Raw genomic sequence first — 21031 nt, 5'->3', positions numbered from 1 at the left:
TTCGTTCTTTTTTTTTTGTCTTTATCGTTCCAAACGATTTGATTGCGAAGACGCCAAGGTCTTCGAAGGACTCCCAAGCTGTTCCTTACGTATTCATACCGAGTCCTTCGACCGGAAGGACTACGGAGCTTATATCCGTCTATTCGCGTCTCAAAGACAGTACGAAACACTATTTAATACCGATAAGCATCGCTTCTTGAATAGCAATAATCTTCTGTGAGATTGTAAAAAAAGGTGAGAGAACATATGCTCGTCGACTAAATCGATGAAGATTTTTATTCGGTATATTCTTTCTTTCCTTTTCTTTTTTTTAGCTTTTTCTTTCTTTTTTTTTCTTTCTCTTTTTTTTTTTTTTTTACATCGAGTGCCACCGAAACGGAAGACCGTCTTTTCGTCTTTCTCTCAGCATCTCTCTTTACGGTCGATTCGCGACGACGATGTCGTGCCGAAAGCTCGACAAAGTTTATCTCGTTGGTGTATCTGAGAGCTCCCTTCTCAATTTGGTGTCGGATGTCACCTCTCCTGACTGGTGTCTCATCGAGGATTAAATTCGGTCTGGAGTAAAGTGTAGGCGCTTTGTACGTTTATAGGCCCATATGCAGGGCTTTGCTCGCCACCATGATCAGATAACGTCTCTTCGATGGCTCCCGCGAGAACTCCCCTATCGTTTCGTAAAGCGTAGTCTCTTTCGCTTCGAATTCGACGTTAGTGATTTACTTCTCTCTTGTTCAATCCTCGTCCTTTTCTCTTGTTTTTTCTTTTCTTTTTTGTTTCTATAAGATGCTTCCAAACCTTTTTTAAAATCATTGGTGAAAAGGAACACGCGAATTACGGATAAGGAAGATGATTCTAGCAAAACGATCTTACTCGGTTAATGTCAAGGTAATAAGGATCTCTTTATGAGTAATTATAATTCCTTGAATAGAGTCTACCGACGGGTCTCTCTCTCTCTCTCTCTCTCTCTCTCTCTCTCTCTCTCTCTCTCTTTCTCAGTCGGACTTTAAGCAACGACGTTCCTCCTCGTTTATCCTCTTACGGAGAAGGCAGCCTCACTCGATTCTCTTCTTATTCGTACACCATAGGCAAGTCTTCTCGAGCTGCGATATTCTCGGCTACCCCAGAGGTAAATAGGTACGAGAGGATAGAAGGTGTACGAGAGAGAGAGAAAGAGAGAGAGAGCAAGAAACGTAGAAGACGAAACGTTAAAGCCGGCAAAGGATTAATGTCCCCATCCTGCAGCGTGCATTGTGACGTTTAAGAAGACCGTGGATCGCAGCGCGCTATGCATCACTCCGTTGCACAAAGTACGCGTACGTACACAAACCACCGGTTGCTTCTAAGCGCAAGCAAAGTTATATTAATGGCACCACCATTAGTTCCACCGTGGGACACTTGTATGGTATACCATAGCAAGCAACGTTTCCTCTCGTCTTCTCTTTCTATTCACCAACCTTTATTCCCCTCTTCTCCTCCCTCTCATTTCTTCCCTCATTCTTCCTCTCCTCTCCTCTCCTCTCTTTAAACTCCTTTTCGTTTTATCTCTCTTTCGTTCGTCTTTTCCTTCTGTCTTTAACAACTTCGACTCGAGAATCAACTTCGTTCAAGTTCATTAAACATCTTTTTTTTTTTTTTGTACTCCAGTTTAAACTCCGACGAGTTTAAAACGAGTTCGATCGCTTGATCGACTTGATGGATCGGTGTCATTTCTACGAATAACTGTTTAACAGCCATCGTCTCTTTTACTTTCGCGATTCGATCTACTTAGTACGATCGGAATATACAAGAATTCTTTCGTTCGTCTTTTCTATCTATCTGTCTGTCTTTCTCGTTACGTCAAATCGATTTCATTCTCAATCCGTTCTCCATTCGTGTTTTAATCTCTTACATGCTTCTGATCGAAATAATAGAAAACTATAAAGTATCGATATATAATAAAATACTTTGGTATTTTTATATCATAGAAGGATATATGATCAATTAATGTTAGTTCTTAAAAGAAATGAGATTATTTAACGTCGTAAAGTGAAAACGTTACTTACAAATGGACACACATCCAGGAAACGAAAGTTGAAAAGAAGGAAGAAAAGTTCCAATGATTAATTATTTTTCGTTGTAGGAGAAAGGAAATTTGACGAGTGATGGGAACGACTCCTCTTTCGACTGTCCTTTCTCTTCTTTAGAATTGTTCCTTTCCCTCGTTGAAATTACTAAAAAAAAAAAAAAAAAAAAAATAAATAAATAAATAAATAAAAAATAAAAAATTAAATTAAATTAAATTAAACGAAAAAGATAGGATAGGGCCGAGACGCTAAATAAGAGCCACTCCCCCTATAATAATATTATTTTTCTTTTATTTTCCTTTCTTTAAGGATATTGCTTGCTGTCGGGTAATAAAGATCATTTCGAAAATAATTAAATAGAAATCCATTGATTCGTATCGTTTAACTTTCTTTCGAATTATATCGTACGATGTGGAATTTAAGGTCGAAGTCTTTCTCCCTCTTCTCTCTTTCTCTCTCTTTCTCTTCGTTGTCCTTTCTCCTTTCGCTCGATATATTTTTTGTCATGGTGGACAGGTAGAAAGTACTTACATGGTTAAAGAATGAATCTTCTCTTAACATTTGAAATAAAATTGAAATTTAAATCCAGACAAGGCGTGGAATTTATTCTGCTTTTTTGTTTTTTTTTATATCTCTTTCTTTTTCATCTTATTTTTCCGATCGTTCTAGATTAATGTCGAGAGTTTCTAAACGATCGTATTTTATAAAATGAATAGAAGAGGAGAAGCGAAAAATCTCAGGGAACGAGATCGGTAAGAAATACTTTGACCGTGGTTCGTACACTGTACCTCTTCTCGCAGTAACGTTACACTCGTGGTCAGATGAGAGAGTAAAAGAAAGAGTAAAAGAGAGAGAGAGAGAGAGAGAGAGAGAGAGAGAGAAAGAAAAAATAAAAAGAGAGAGAGAGAGAGAGAGAGAGAGAGAGAGAGAGGTGTAACCAAGGGATCTAACGTTTCATCCTGGCCGAACGAGTTCGATGGAAAAATAATTGTGGTTTTTTGAGATCGTCGTTCGCTGTAATATTCTTTCGATTTATTCATACCCAAACGTTTCCTACTAGAGAAATGAAATATTCGAATGATTCGACGTAATCGAATAACATTACTACATCTCGATTTCAAATAAACGCATTTCACGACAATATCGTGACAATTGGTATAATGTAAAAGAAATTAATACCACGTCCTTCGAATATCAAAATCGAACAATGTACAACGAGAACAACGTAATATTTTTTCTTTCTTTTACCCTATCAAATTCTATCAGAACCGTGTTGAGATTAGACAGGAACACAGGTATCGAGGATAAAATAGCTGTCAGTAAGGAAGACACGGGCTTGTGTGATTTATTCGTAGAAAAATGATCCCTACCAGTTGGACCGACCGACCGACCGATCTTGAAGGGAAGATTCCTGAGGATCAGGATCCTACAGGATCTCTATCTCTATTGAAAAGATCGAGTTGAACATGACAGGTATACCAAAACAACTGTCGAGCAATTTAATCCAATCCAATCCAATCCAATTCAATCCTAAAGCATTCCAGCTGTCAGTAGATTGGCCTAGGTTGCTCTTTGCTGCTTTAGCAATCCCTTCTCATTCCCTTGTTTTTTCTCGTAATATGCAGATGAGAATATAAATATGAAACGTGAGATCAACGAGTCCGAGAAAACCACCTATGGGACCGTGTCCATGCGAGTGAACTCTCAAGAAAGATTCTTCTCTTCGATTCCACCTCGTCGTGCCCATCGATGCGCTACAAATATCCGGTGCGACGTGTGCACGCGCAAAACGGACGTTGCACCGAATGCTACCCCCTTACCACCCTCTTTACTTCTCCCCTACTCTCTCCTTTCTTCCTTGACTGACCTCCTCATCTTCTTTTTTACCTTGCATATTTTACGACCGCATGTTATCGATTCTTAACATTTAGATTTTCATCTAAAATTTTATAATAATTTTAATATTAGTTTAATCATAATATTTTCTTAATAATCTTAATATTAAGTTTAATCATAATGTGTTTATAATAATCCCGATATTAGTTTGATCATAATCTTTTTATAATAATCTTAACGTTAGTTTAATCGTAATCTTTTTGTAATAACTTTAATATTAGTTCAATCTTAAATCTTCAATAAGATATACAGAGTGTCCGACGTTAATCGAAGGAGACTGTATCTCGTGAACGATTGAAAGTAGAAAAAAATGTTATAGGTCGAACTTGAATGTTATCGAACGATGCATAATACGTATATAATGTTATGCACTTTCGTGCATTGATGTATCAGAAAAATACGACTGTATTCTTTTCTTTCTTTCTTTCTTTTTTATTTATTTATTTATTTATTTATTTTTTTTTTTACATAGAAACCTATACAACAACAATATTTTCGATTGCACCAATTGATGCAATTTTTTATACTTCACATAATCTAAACTTATACTTAGATACTTAAGAAGTTATCATACCTACATTTTTCTCGATTATTGTGCGTATGCGTGCGTGCGTGCGTGCGTGCGCGCGCGCGCGCGCGTGTGTGTGTGTGTGTGTGTCTATACATACGAGAAACGAGTTATCAAGATCGAGTTCAAGTTACATGTAGTAGGCGTTATTGTTTTCATAAGATTTTCGATGCAGCTTTGATCTTGAGACCCGGTTACGATCTTAAGAAATCTATTCCTAGCCTCGACTCGCGTGCAATGACGTGCAGTAGTAGATATACTAAGAAAAACAAACACATTCTCTTTCCCTTTCTCTATCATCCTCTCTCTCTCTCTCTCTCTCTCTCTCTCTCTTTCTATCTATCTATCTATCTATCTAACTATCTATCTATCTATCTATCTATTTATCTATCTCTTTCTCCTTTTCTCTCTCCATGAAACGTAAGCTTCGATCAGATCGTCCTCCGGCAAGGAGGGATTAACGAGGAGTCTCTAGACTGTAAAGCATAGGTGGTCTCGTAAGTGCGCTTTGTCGTCTTAAAGATAAGCAGAGTAAAGCTGGGTAACCCCTGATAGTCGAGTTGCCGATCCACCCTCGCTTTTTACTACTACCACCATTACCACCACCCTTCTCAAGGACATACCACTCGAACTACAAAGAATACGTTCTTCGAGCGCTCGTTAACGTATGTAAATTTTAATATCTCCCGATCGGAGAAATTCGTATGGACGAGCGATTAATTTAAACGACCGGAGGAACCTTCTTGACTCTAAAAAGATATAAAAAGAAATATAGTAAAAGAGAGAGAGAGAGAGAGAGAGAGAGAGAGAGAGAGAGAGAGAGAAAGAGAGAGAATAGAAGGTAATCCTTTTCCATAGTACAAATACGATTCGAATTAAACTCGATATATGTACCTACTTTGATCCGATCCTTAGCGATCTTTAAAACCAATCTTCTCGTATTTTCAGATTTTTCTTTTTTATTTCTCGTATCATTTCTTTTTCTTCTTCTTTTCTTTTTTTTTTTTATTTTTCGTATCGTTTCTTCTTAGCCTTCTTCTTTATTTTTCGTATTATTTCTTCCTCTTCCTTTTTTTGCTCCTTTCTTTCTTTCTCTTTTCATTTAATTTGTTTTTTTTTTTTTTTTAATTAAACAATATTTTCCTTCTACTTCTTTTTACTTTACAACAAATCCTCACTTTTTTCTTTGTTCTCTCTTTACGTCTTTCTTTTTTCATTTCTTTTTCTTTTTCTCACAGACAGACTCGTCGCCTTATTCGGCGACCAAGCGAGTTCATAAAACACGATTACGTCGGTGCTGAATGGAACGAGAGTTAGATTGAAAATGTGGATCGATAAAAGCCAACGCGTATCGTGCACTCTACAACGATTATTATTTATCGCGATCGTTGCGCCCCGATACGTCGACGATATCTCATCGCGCTTTTGAGCAACGATCGTCTTATACCGGTTGCTCCCTTTGGCTTCTTTGAGAGATCGTTTTATGACCGGTTGCGTTAGATTCGTATATCGTACGGTACACCTTCCGTCTCATCCTACTTCTCCTTACGATCATGCTAATTGTATATATTTTTTATATCGAATTCTGTTTCACGAAACTTATTTTCCATTTCAGACTTCGATATTTTTATTTAAATATTGAAAAACTTATATTCGTATTTTGCGAAATTATTGTCGATATTATTCCTTGTTCTTTTCTTTTTTTCTCCTTTTCTTCTTTTAACGAAGATTATCGATACTTAGGAAGGTTCCGGTTCGTTAACTTCTCTTAAATTTAAAGTTCATTAGCATTTTCGAAGAGAAATTTCAATTATCATTTACTTTGCCTTTTACTTCTTCATTTTCTATCTTTCTTTTTTAGTTTATTTATTTATTTATTTATTTTTTTTTTCATTTAAATTTGTATTTTAATCGTTTGTAAAATCGTATATCTCTTGTTGAGGATCGTCTTTCAAGATTTTTCAATTGTATTGTTTGCGGCTAAAATCCTGAGACCACGAATAAGGAAACGCTTCGAGTTAAGAGAAAGTGTATGGCGAGGTATGCGTCGCGAGGAAAAGCGGAAATGTAATTTTACATCATTCCGTTCGTCATATCTTCCCATTGAATATTTCTTTTCTTTCGAGCTTTTCTTTTTTTTCTTAGAAGGTCAACGAGTCGCGTCGAGCTAAACGACGAAAAGTCGAGTATCTTTGAAGGCTCCGATTTGCAACGCACGATTTCGCTGTCATCGACGATTACGCGCTTGAAAATTACGATCGGCTGTGCTTCTCTTCTTTCGATCGTTTAGCAAAGGCCGAACTTATGGACGATTCAAGAATAGATATATAAAAAAATGTTGGTATTTCGTAGAATCACGTTTTATAAATATTTGCTGAAAAGTGTTCGCAAATATTATATGTATATATACTTACATATAAGAACGTTTACGTTTCATTGTATTTAATTTCAATTAAATTTTATATAGTAATTTTATAATAATTTATATACATATATACAAAGTTAATTTCTTTGATTAAAGTGATATATACGATTTTTATTTCTATTAATATATATAAATGATTTTTTATTTCTTTAAGAAATTTAATTTAACTAAGAAATTTTTCAGAAAAAAATTTTAATTTCCTAATTAACTTTATAGATATACGTATATACAATTAACGTTATATACACCATATACATACATACATACATATATATATATATATATATATATATGTATTTATGTATATATATATAAAACTTATAAGATTATTATAAAATTTAATTAAAATTAAATAAAATTAAATATAAGAATTACAGATACAATTATCAATTAAATTTATATATATACATATATGAGCATTCAAACACACATAACAGAAATTAATTTTATATATCTATATATAATAGATACCTATATAATTATCCACTCGTTTTATACAATCGCCCACACATTCCTGCTCGATTTTAAAATTACTCACATCGCATCGTGATGTTGCTAAAGCAAAGTGGCACGCGCATCGGCGGTGTCAAATTGATTGATTTAAAAGTTGATATTTTATCCGTGGTTGTGCGACGGCACAATCCTCGTGTGTCGCAACTTTTCTCGTGACACTTATGATATACGATAATCGTATACTATGGCCTCACGTTAAATACATACCTTGAAAACATTCGATAAAAATATTCACTCGATGCATCGATTAATAATTCGTTCATTCGTTTTCATTACCAATCGTAAAATTAATATTTCCATTAAACGTATATCAATTAAACCTGAATTAGATATATTATATATATATATATAATAAAAAAAAAAAAAAAGAAAAACCAAATCGGTATAAATATTAAATAGTATTAACACGATATTAATTAAATATAAATACATCGTAACGTAGTATACATATATCACGAGTCGTGAGACTAATATTTTCGTGATATTAATTAAACATAGATATATTATAATAAATACGAGTATTAGTAGGGAAATAAAAAAGTCTAACTCCGTTCGTTTATGCAATACACGTTGCACGTATAAAGTATTGCGAAGGCAGGATACAATGGCAGGAAGGTGGCGAACCTTTATGCCTGCGTTAAGAAGAGAAGATGAAGTAGAAGAAGAAAAAGAAAGAGAAAGAGAAGGTGGGAAAACAGAGTCGATTCTCTCTCTCTCTCTCTTTCTCTCTCTCTCTTCCTCTCCCTTTCTTTCTCCCTCTCTTTTGCTCTTTCTCTCTCTCTCTCTCTCGATTTACAACGAAATCCCCGTTGATCCACGATCTTCGAACAACCTATACGAACTCTGTTATTTGTCTACGGTGCAGAGAATCGTAGGCCATAAAATTATCGGCGAAAAAGGCAAAGCTATAGGTACGTGCCGTGTGCGCGTAAAACATAAAGAGAAAAAGAGATAGATAGATAGATAGAGAGATAGAGAGAAAGAGAAAGAGAGAGAGAGAGAGAGAGAGAGAGAAACGAACGTGACCGTGAACGAACAGTCAAATAACAAGGTATGCTTGGTGTTGTTAAAGTGCGATCGGTTTGCTCGTTAGCATCCACACCTTTGTGTTAATTAAAATTTGACTTTCCTTCGTGCAAGTCCCCATGACTTTTCACGTTCTTTCTTTATCTTTTTCTTTTACTGCGTGTTTCTTTCTCCTTCTGTCATTTTTGATTTTCTACGATTTTATTTTTGCGACACGATCGAAACTATGCACGAGGATATGATTATTATAGTTATTTATATGAGCCCATACGTACTACGTGTATATAAGTATATATTATATTTACCCTGATGGTGGGCGTAATAAAAATGATGTACGCGTTCACGTATTTTTCTTTTTTTTTTTTCTTTTTATCTCCTTCTTCTTCTTCTTCTTCTTCGTTCGTCCGTTCATAACGAGCTTATAATCGTCGGGCCGTGTAATTATACCTCGGCGAGATGACCTCGCGATGCATCGCGAAGCTAGTCAAGCTCATTGATAGTCTCGATACGGTCTCGTGCGCTTACATACGTACGCGAGTATAGCTCGATGAAACTTTCACGGACATTACTTGTTGATGTAGATATGTACGTACTTACATATGTGATATATATATATATATACACACATACATATGTATGTATGTATGTATGAGAAACACGAATACTTTCAAAGATTTATTAATTTTCAACAATTGGATCTACAAATATCGTATACCTTTCGAAACGAACAAGGAAATTTTGTTTAATCGCAAATTCTCGTTTGCTACTTGAAACAGAACGAACGAGCGAATTATAAAAATAAAGAAAAGGAATAAAAAATAAAGAAGAAACAAAAAGAAAAAAAGAAAAGAAATAACGAATTATCTTGAACACTGAAAATATGTTTTCACTTGAAAGAATGTGGCACGAGGACGTTCTTCGTGACTGCCTCTTGTCACCGCGCTACATACACGGTGTATGATTCACGTTACGACGCGTGTCATATGTATGAACGTTCGAATCCATACAGTCTACTATATACGATTAACAATAGTTTACATTTTGAAATGATCTCATCGACATCGATATAGAAATGTCTCCTCGATATTTGTACCATCCTATTATCTCACGATCTCCGAGTTTATTGTTGCAAGAAGAAAATGCGTGTCATACGTATGAATGTTCGAATTCATGCGGTGTAACATATACGATTAAAAATACTTTACAGTTTAAAATTACTTCATCGACATCGATATAGAAATGTCTCTTTGATATTGGTACCAACTACTATTATCTCAGAATTTCCAAGTTTATCGTTGCAAGTAGATGCGTATCATGCATGAACGTTCGAATTCATATGGTGTAATATGCGTGATTAAAAATAGTTTACATTTCAGAATTTATAGATATAGAAAATTTTCCTCGAAATTAGTATCACTTTATCATCTCACGGTTTTTCGAATTTTTATTATTGCAAGAAAAGAATGTATATCATACGTATCGATATTCGAATACATACGATTTGATATATACGATAAAAAATAGTTTACATTTCAGAACGACCTTATAGATATAGAAAATTTTTTTCGAAATTAATATCACTTTATCATCTCACGATCTTGAGTTTTATTATTGCAAGAAAAAAATGTATGTTATACGTATCGATATTCGAATGCATAAGATTTAATATATACTATTAAAAATCTTTTATATTTTGAAAGAACCTTATCGATGTAGATAATTTTCTATTACTGACATGATTAACGATTAATTATAGTTTATCAATTTTAAATGATCTCATCGATATAGAAAATTCTCCTCGAAATGGGGACGGTCATCTTATCTCAGGATCTTGAATTTCATCGTTGCAAGAAGGAGACGCGTGTCATACGTATGAAAGTTCGAATTGTGTAATATATACAATTAAAAATAATTTACATTTTCGAACGATCTTATCGATATAGAAAATTCTCTTCGAAATTACAGCCACTATCTTATCTCAGGATCTCGAATTTTATCGTTGCAAGAAGAAAATACTTGTTATAAATATGAATGATATGATTAACAATGGGTTTATGTTTTTAAATGACCTCACCTATATCGATATAGAAAATTTTCCATGAAATTGGAATAATTTCTTATCTCACGATCTTAAATTTAATTATCATTGCGAGAAGAAGCAACATATATGATTCAAAATAGTTTTTCATTTTAGAACGATCTTATCGATATAGAAAATTTTTCTTGAAATTTGGATTACTTTCTTAGTCTTATAATCTCAACTTTCATCGTTTCAAAAGTAAAAAGAAGAAGAAGAAGAAGAAAAAGAAAAAGAAAAGAAAAAGAAAAAGAAGAAGAAGAAGAAGAAGAAGAAAAAGAAAAAAAAAAGAAAAAGAAGAAGAAGAAGAGACAGAAGAAAAAGAAATAGAAGAAGAAGAAAAAGGAAAAGAAGGCAGAAGAAGAAGAAGCAGAAGGAAAAAGAAGAAGAGATAGAAGAAGAAGAAGAAAGAGAAGGCAGAAGAAGAAGAGACAGAAGAAGAAGAAGAAGAAGAAGAAGAAGAAGGAAAAGAAGAAGAAGCAGAAGGGAGAAGAAACAAAAGAAGAAGAAGAAGAAGCAGAAGGAAGAAGAAAGAGAAGAAAGTAGAAGAAGAAGAAGGAAAAGAAGAAGAAGCAGAAGAGAGAAGAAATAGAAGAAGAAGAAGAAGAGACAGAAAAAAAGGAAAAGAAGGCAGAAGAAGAAGATGAAGCAGAAAGGAGAAGAAGAAGAAGAAGAGGCAGAAAGAAGAAGAAGAAGAAGAAGAAGAAGAAGAAGAAGCAGAAAGGAGAAGAAGAAGAAGAAGAAGAAGAAGAAGAGGAGAGAACTCTCGATGGTACACGCGAGTTACATTCATAAGCCAAGGCAGCATCGGTTCGCGCATACCTTCTCGTCGTTCCTTTTTTACGCTCTCGAATCACGAAGTCTGTACGCTAATTGATCGAGTCCGAGCACGGTTCCACTCGTGTAGCACGTATTCCACTTGGAATACTCTCGAGAGGCTGGCCTAGAGGTAGATACAGAGGGACGAGAAGAGGGGGAGGATAATGAAGATGCGCAGGCACGACGCTTCCTAGAACCGCACGACTTCTTTCGCCCTTTCTCTTCTCTCTCTCTCTCTCTCTCTCTCTCTCTCTCTCTCTCTCTTTCTCCCTCTCTCGAAAGGGAAGACTCCCTCCGGCGCATTTAACTTCCTTTAACTTTTTCGTTTTATTCTATCTCCTCTCTCTCTCTCTCTCTCTTTCGTTAGAGCCTTTCTAAACGTATAACACACAGCATCGTGAACTCTTCTCACCATCTTCGTCAGTGTCCTCTTCTCTCTTCCGATCTTCCTAGTAACGTGACAAACGGCTAAACATCCTTTCTCTCTCTCTCTCTCTTTCTCTCTTTCTCTCTTTCTCTTTCTCTTTCTCTCTCTCTCTTTTTATGTTTACATATTCGACGACGTTAAACTTTTCATAAGTTTGTTTTATTTAATCATTAAAAAATCTTAAGTACCTTTTAATTTCTTTCAATTCCTTACGAAAAAGGACAAAATAAAAAGAAGACTGATAAATGTCTGCATAAGTAAGCGACTACTTACTTCTCATCGTAGAAACGAGATTTTCGTAAGAAGCTTTTAATCGTTCTCGTTTTGGACATAGCGCATCAAATTAAAAGCGGCTTTTGCAAGCATGGAGAGGGTCGTGACATCGAGTCTAGACAAAAAGAGAAAAATCAATATCGTTTCGAACGATTTTTTTTTTTATTTGGAAGAACCGGCTGAACGATCTTTATCCTCTCGATCTTCATGCTCTCGATTCTATCCTCCTCCTCCTCCTCTTTCTTTTTCTTCTTCTTTTTTTTTTTCTTTTATCTTCTTTCATCCCTCTTCAAGCGTTACGTTCCGCTCGCAAAGTTGTTTTTTGCTTACGATGTCCCCACAGCAATCGGTGTTTCTTCCTTCTCGTTCATCCTTCCTTCGATTGTACGGAACTAGTCGATTCTGTCTCACTTCGATCGAAAAAAAAAATGAAGAGGGACTTGTTGATCGGCTCAGAAAATAAAAATAAAAAAAAAAAAAAAGAAAGAAAGAAAGAGAAAGAAAAAAAAAATGATTATCCCTTATCTCTTTACCTTCCCACGTTTTGACGTCGGATTGCTCGCGTCGCATAGAAAGTAACGAAATAGAAAGAGATAAAAGACTACTGATAAAGACGTAAAGGACCGACGCTGGTCGACTTTACGATTTTGCGATTGTCAGCGAGAACGTAGCAAGCGTTACGACCACTATTATGGCGTATAACGTCGCGTGGAATGATTTTCATGGGACACGTTAACGAGACCCTTGCGACTTTTAGTCGATACTTTTATCGCTTTTTCGATAAGAGCCTTTCTTGTAAACCTAGGAAACTGCTTTGTTCGGTAATTTTTTCAAATTGACGTTTTGTATTACGGTCATAGATTTGCTTCTTTTCTAACATGCACGTATGTATAAAAAGAAAGAGAGAGAGAGAGAGAGAAAGAGAGAGAAAGAGAGTATATATGTAATGTAAATGATAACGAGTTTCGTAACGAGAACAATGCACGATGCTATTTACGTAAGAAATTGCAAAAATCGATAATCGAAAAACGACGTGTGAACAGTTACGTCGTGTCTGACTCAATGTAAACTTTTCTTTTAAAGTACACTTATGTCTTTCGTGATTCGATCTTTTTTAAAGTGAGATACTATAACGATTTTTTTTTTATTACGGAATGTTTTTATTATGGAATAAATTTTATCGAACGATGTCTATATATATATATATATATATAATATTTTTTTCTTGTATACTAAAATTTTTTTAGAATACTAAAATGCAAGAGAGTGTTCTTCGTGAACAAATAAAAAAAAAAAAAAGGAAAAATAACGATAATAATAAAACTATAAAAGAAAAAGAATGTAGAGAGCGCAAAGGATTAATAAGCTGCCATTAAACTTTCTCTCTTTAGTTTAGTTCGGATTTTCTCGGGAATCGTATAGAATAAATGGATTAATAATTTATAGTGAATGTAATGAAACAAAAAAATATATATACGACTTTTGGGATTTTCGAAAGTAACTTGGGAATGTCGTGGGAAGGAGGTTCAAGATTATTCACAAAGTTATTTGAAAGTGTAGTAGATATTTCGCTGCACGAAGTAAGTATTATTAATCATACGCTTGCAAACGAGGAGTTAACGACCTTTAAGAAAAACGTCGATGATGCATTCACCTTCGACTTATTCAGAAGTCAACGTAACTCGCTTATCCACAACTTTCGGTTCTATATCGAGTTCTCTTAATTACCTGACATCCTCCTCTCTTATCCTTTTTCGATATTTAATTAAGTGGAGAAAGTTGAACTAGTATCTTTATCGGTCGATGACTCTTCTCGAGAGCATCTCGTAATCTTTGCTTGAAACGAATACGCTTCGAAAATCGTTAAATCGTATTTATATCTTCATCGAATTTTACGTCAGCGTATTTAATTTTATAATTTAAGTAAAATTATCGGAGGAAAAAGAAAAAGCTCTCTCTCAAAAAAAAAAAAAAAAGAGAGAGAATGAAATGTATAAAGTTAAAATAATGAAATAACAAAAGAAAAAATATGAAAGAGAAAGTGCAACGACTGCTGAGAAAAAGATAATGAAATTACAAAATTATTTTTAATTAATTAATAATTTAAAGTAACAAAGAAGGAATAATAATAAAATAACAACGTATCAAAAGAAGAAGAAGAAGAAGAAGAAGAAGAAAGAAGGGGAACAAATTAATTTCCATAATTTTCATCTGATATTAAATAATTGAATAATTCTTTTAAACATTCGATCAGTCTTTTTCCTAATCAATTTTTATCGATATGAAAGATAATTTAACGCACACACATTACTACGAAATTTCATCCAACGATAGAATTTTCAAGAATTAAAAAAAGATCGATCTAATACCAGATGACATTTAATAACGTTATTAGAAGAAACGATAGATGGTCAATGTCTAGGACGTACCGTTAGAAAATATTGACGACGGATATTGTAAATTGATCTTACATCTGGGTCGCAATGTAACGGGACGTTAGAAACACAAACGACCGGTTATGGCGAGTACAGTTTGCCAATCGATTATACACCGTCGTACTGTGATACACGCGGACGCGAGGATGTGTCGTTTCCGTAGATTCTCGAGTGAGGTATAGACGGAAAAGAAAAAAAGAAAAAAAAAAAGGAAAAAAAAAGAAGAAGAAGAAGAAAAAAGGAAGGAAAAGAAACGAAACGAAAAAGAAAAGAAAAACAAAGTCATATAGTTTGAAGGATGAAAGTATGCGGAAATGGCGATTGGTGGGAGTCTGTTAAAGGCAGGAAATTCCCGGTGCGTTCGAACGGGTGTTCTTTGAACGGCACCGACTCCAGCGGGTTCTTCGGAAGGACGAAACGAGTTTCTGGGACCGGGTTACCCACATAGGATTCGAAGCTTCGGCTTGCCGCTACTACCTACTTATTCCGACTGCATGCGACATGCGGCACGCGGCAAACGACACATACAAGTACCGAGAGAGAGAGAGAGAAAGAGAAAGAGAAAGAAAGAGAGAAAGAGATAAAGTAGAAACGAAGAAGGGAGAAGGAAGGAGAACTGTTGCCGAGGTCGCTCGGAAAGGTCCGAACGAGCATCACTACCGCCTACACACGCAAATGAAGATACCTATGTAAGTATTTTCTCTGTGTGTTTACACACAACCCTCAGACGAGGTCAAGTTCTAGAGATAATTGTGTCGCTAAGAACGAACATCTTGTTTTCAATAATAAACAAAAACATCTATCGTACACGTTCCTTGAATAACCTTGTATCGATTACTTATTATTTACCTCATGTATACACTCGTGTCTTTCGAAAGAAATCTTCAGTATTCGTCTATTCGTCTAACCGAACGGGACAAGATGCGAGGAAAATTGAGAAATTCGTTATCCAGTTAAGAAGATTTATAACTTTGAGAATAGAGAGTCCACGCTAGTAGTTTATTAGGATAATCGAGTAGGAAGTATAACTTGATAATAGATCCAATTTTAAATTGCAATTTGGAATCCTCGCGGAACAACATTCCCTTGAGAGGATTTATTTCTAAGAAGCCATTTGTTATCATTTATTCGTGTACACACGCAGAGGTTATAAATTCAAGATTTCGTCTCAAGGGATATTCATTTTCTTCGCATCAAGGGCGTGGTAAGGGGAACGAGCGAAGAGCATAAAGATGAAGAGGATCGTCGTAAACGTCGCGTCCTCTTCCCTCCTCTTCTCCCATCTACCCTCTCTTTCTCTCTCTCTATCTCTCTCTATCTCCTCATCCACTACCCTTTTACCTCAGTCGCCCTCTGGCACAGTCTCAGTCGTAAAGACTTCTATCTCGGCTGGTCTCCGCGTCGTAATATCTTGTAACATCAGCTTCTTCTATGCAGATATACAACACGAGTGTAAGCAAGTAAGTAAGATATGTCTAACGCTTGATCGCGTTATTCCAACGCATACGTAATCTAGATTTTCTCTTCTCGAGTATTAATCGTCTTTTAATAATGAAAGAAGGAGAGTCGAATTATTTTGTCTTTCTTTTCCTCTTTTTGTTTTTTTTTTTCTTTTTCTTTTAACGATTCCTACCGTAGTGTTTATTTACTCGTATAAATTGGATACACCTAGAGTCGTAATTTACAAAAAAAAAAAAAAAGAAGAAAAGAAAACAAGAAAGATAGAAAAGGAAAGAAATTCTTCCGTCGAGAGATATTTCGCGAGACCGCTCCTTTCAACGATTTATCTAATCTAGATCTTTGCAGCTCTTTCCTACGTACATACATAACTACATAGTAGATCGATCACTTTAAACGGTAAACCTTTTTCGGACTTTGAAATGTGCGTTATTGTGTGTACAGAGATGGTAACTCTTCGTTTCACAAATCACTTTGACCGTCAAAGTAGCAACCATCTGGCACGTCGCGTATTCATCTGTATATATATATATATATATATTTGTATGTATGTGTGTGTATATATGCATCTCTCTCTCTCTCTCTCTCTCTCTCTCTCTTTCTCTTTCTCTTTCTCTCTTTGATTCTCTTCCTACGTGTTTGCCTCTCCCTACGACATTTTATCTTTCCTTTACGATTTATGGCTTTCTCGATTCTCTCTCTCTCTCTCTCTTTCTCTTTCTTTTTCTCGTTCTATCTCTTTCTAACAGAATCTCCTAGATCGCGAACTACGACGTCCTTCGGCGGCCACGGCGGTACATCAAAGACCACCGAATCCCGCTTACGACGCTTTACGATAACTTTACGAGTCGGAATATCACGGACGAGGCGATATTTTCGTGCGATTCCCTGCCATCCTCGCGGGACATCGATCGTTTTTCTGACGTTCCATCGCGATAGCCACGTTTCTCTTCGTGTTTCTCCTACCACCCGCTGCTTATCGAGCAATACGTTACGACGCCTATGCTGTTCGACGTTGAATTTAACGCTTTTAACGCAAGATACGAGAATGTTTTCTTATATGTTGTTACTTATCGTGCGTTAATACTTTTTGTTTTTCTTTCTATTTTTTTTCCTGTTTTTTTTTTTTAATATCTAGGTATTCAATATTTTTTTTTTTTTTTTAATATGACTGTTCTGATCGTACGAGTTTATATATATATGTATTATATATTATATATATATATAATAGTTTTTTTCGTTTTTAAACACTATCAGATAAAGCAGCTGTATGCAGATAGCGGAAACAATTTTTAGGACATATATAATGTCTATATATATATATATATATATATATCTTAATATAATCCATGTATAACATATAATCTATGTATATATATTATATATGACACCATAATATATATATTATATTGTATATACATATATATATATATATAATTTCTAACATAGCATTCATCCTGTGTCATCGTAATAACACGTTAGTACAATTAGCTTTCTAATTCGATGATACCATCGAGTTTCTCACGTTCAACGAATCCTTCGAACACGACTAGAGTATTATATTATCTAAACATATTAACGACACACTGATTTACATATATGCATACTAGTAATATAACCTTGCACTCGCCCTCTTTTCCAAGATCATTCATTACACCGTCATGCTTATCCAAGATAATATTATATCGCTTTTATAATATATCTTTCGGTCAATCGTATTTTCCTTACCACCAAACAATCTCTGTAATAACAATAAAATGCTTACGTAATCGATACTTCGTAATAACAGTTCGTATGAAATTATTTATTAAATTCGATGAAAGTACAAGGTCTTATCGGTAACTAACTATTATTATCGAAACGTAAAAGTATCATATGGAACATATTTATACATATGTTTATACGTATAAATTCCTTTTATCTAAGATCACATTTAATATCTTCTTCTAATCGATTTCGAAGCGTTCGATCGATAGTTAAGTACTTAGTTATTTACGTATGCATTCGAGATGAGATAAACGAGGAAAATCGTATAACGTAAGCGAGATCGTTCGGCAGCATGAGAGAATAGAGTGATCGTTTGTAACACGGAAGCAAGTGTATCGAATTTAAACAGAAAGGTAGGAAGAAGAACCGTCGTCGTATTCTCTTAGCGCATACTTCGGATTCAGAATGGAGGGATGTTGTTGCTGTTGAGAACGATCGAACGAAGGCAGAGATCGCGGCTCGTAAAGCGAAATAAACTTGACGCTTAGTACTACAGCGGAGGCGTTTTACGATTTCCCGGTGAAGGGTTTGCTTCATGAAGAGAGAGCTTCGAAATCGAAGAAGTCTCGTACCGAGGATATACATAGGCGTGTACACGTCGACGAAGCAACGTCGTTTCTCATATCGTTCGTTCATCGAATTAAGAATCCAAATTTTAGTCGATAATTTTTTTTTCTTTTTTATTTATTTTTTATTTTTACCGATTCTTCGTTTTATTCGACAAATTAATAGCGTTCCACATATCGTTCCTTCATCGAATTACAAATCGAAATTCTAGGCGATAATTCTTTTCTTTCCTCTTTTTTCTTTTTTATTTCGTTTTTTATTTTTACCGATTCCTCTTTTCTTTTTTTATTCGACAAATTAATGGCGTTCCATATATCGTTCGTTCATCGAAATTTTTTATTATTTATTTTTTATTTTTACTTACTCTTTTTTATTCGACAAATCAACAACGTTGCACATATCGTTCGTTCGTCGAATTAACAATCGAAATTCTAGTCGATAATTATTTTTCTTTTTTATTTCCTTATTTTTTTTTTTTTTTTTTTTTTTTTTTTACTTTTCATCCAACGACCGAACGCTATATATCCTTCGTCAAACGTTCAATAAAAATCTCTACTTATTAACGAAAAAAAAAAAATATATATATATATATATATATATATATATGTTTGTCTACGTAATTGAAATAAAAAAATACGTAAAAACAATAAAAAGAACAAAGATCATAATTTTCTTTTTTGTTTGTTACAGGTAAGAGTCATCATCGACGTCATAATTTTACGATCGACTTTTCCTGCACTCTGCATGACAATTTTGCGGCCGTCAGGTATGACGAAAGCTATAATGCAAATTGCACGAGCGTTGATTAAAGCGTCCCGATCGATCGTCTAAGATACATACGTACATCGCATACATCAGTAATATACGCTTGTAGAACCTTGGGGGCCAAGCCCTCGCCTTTGATCTTTTTTCCTCGTATTATATTTCCCGACATCGTCGTCGTTCGTGATCTCGTTTCAATGATTCTCCCACACGGTCCATGGATGATTACGGCTTTTTTTTTTCCTATCGATAAACTAGAACGTAGACATATATATCCATCGAATTATAATGATCCATCGGATCGTTAAGCCTATCGGGTTGATTCTCTCTCATAATTTCCATTTGTTATAGGTATTATAGTATATATCCGAGGTTATTTATTTTTCATGAAAATATATACTCACGTACTATCGTAAATTTTATCTCGCGTGATATATATTCGAACTAAAATATATTATTTTCGAATATTAAAATATTTGTGTATCTTTTTTCGTAGCACGGAGATTACGTTTGCTCGTGAAATGAATGACAAATAAAATATACAATATAAAAATAAAATAAAATAAAATATAGAATGTAAAATATGAAATATAAAAATGGATGATAAATACAAATATATATATATATATACATATAAAAAAAAAAGGAAAAGAAAAGAATAGAAAAGAATCAAAGATATACTACGTCGAGTGATCTGATTTTATGTATTAGTCACGCAGTAATGACTAGTTCGTTATTAATGATCTGACGAATGAAAGTTTATTATTACCGACTATCAGAATCTAATAATATATATTACAGGGATAGTCTCACGGGCCATTCGCACGATTGCTTTCTACATTCCATAATTGTTAACGTAACACCATCGTATCTATCATGCGTGAGACGATCAAAAGTGACGGGAAATTAAGTGAAAAGATAAAGATAAATATTTACTTAATTCCATACAACGATTTTCTTTTATCTTTATCTTTCTTTTTCGCAAATTATCGTCGGATCATGATTTATAAATAAATCTTTTTACGTCAGATTATTTTATTTATTCATTCATTCATTCATTCATTTATTTAATTAATTAATTATTTATTTATTTGAACTTAGATCATTTTTCCTAGAGTATGCTTTCGTTTTTTTTTTATATATAATACATATTATAATATAACATTATATATAATTATAAAAACAAATTTATAATAATAAATTTGTTTTTTCTTTCATTTCGTTTGTTGTTTTTAAGTCTTTAACGGCTTATCGTAACACTCGTTTATCGTACGAAGGTTGAAAAGAGTAGAGGATAGGTGAAGAGAGGAAGGTAATGATGGTGAAAAGAAGTCGATCGAGTTACGGTTATCGTCGGTTCGGTGACATTGAAAGTAACGTAATCGCGTAAACGAGCTCTCTCCTACAGGTGGAAATAATTACGTCGTTTTCGCGAACGCGTCGAGCATGCGTACACGCTTGGAATACATACCGACGGCTCTTACGAACGAGGTCGAACGAGGATTTGCTCTTTCCCGATCCACGGACCCTACTTGATTCCTTCCTACACGATCGTTTTCAAGCGTTTACACGTTCCATTTAACTTAACGCACGTAGAATTACACTTATTTTCTTATTATTTCTCCTGCGTTGTTAAATTAGTCGATAGTTTTATCGACGACAAGAAATTCAAGTACTTAAGTACGATGGTTGCAACCTATCTAATGATTTTTCATTCATATAGATATATGTATATATATGTATGTATGTGTGTGTACATGTATATGTACATGCACATATTTTCTCTACTCGATCTTTACAAAAGAAAGATACAACGAAGAGGATTACCACCAATGAAATTTGATACACGTTGAGTAGAATAATAATAAGGAAAAAAAAAACAAAATTGTTGATCATGATGACCAGTTGGCTACCAGTTTGAAATAGCAATTAAAAAAAAAAAAAAAAAAGAAAAAGAA

General features: G+C 34.4%; 1 protein-coding gene across 2 annotated transcripts in view; it reads left to right on the top strand.

Moving 5' to 3' along the window:
* LOC122628976 (serine-rich adhesin for platelets-like) overlaps positions 1-21031 on the top strand; it is a 131964-nt gene that overhangs the window by 25515 nt on the left and 85418 nt on the right. Inside the window, exon 2 of one of the 2 annotated variants that reach the window (XM_043811921.1) lies at positions 19002-19077. The exons of the other annotated variant lie outside the window; for it this stretch is intronic. Coding sequence (XP_043667856.1) covers positions 19002-19077 — 76 coding nt within the window. The remainder of the gene's footprint in view (positions 1-19001; positions 19078-21031) is intronic. 2 annotated transcript variants of the gene reach the window in all.

This window comes from Vespula pensylvanica, chromosome 4 (genome assembly GCF_014466175.1).
Source record: "Vespula pensylvanica isolate Volc-1 chromosome 4, ASM1446617v1, whole genome shotgun sequence".
Classification (NCBI taxonomy): Eukaryota; Metazoa; Arthropoda; class Insecta; order Hymenoptera; family Vespidae; genus Vespula; species Vespula pensylvanica.
Note: the sequence above shows the minus strand (reverse complement) of the source record. Positions and strands in the feature narration are given on the sequence as shown.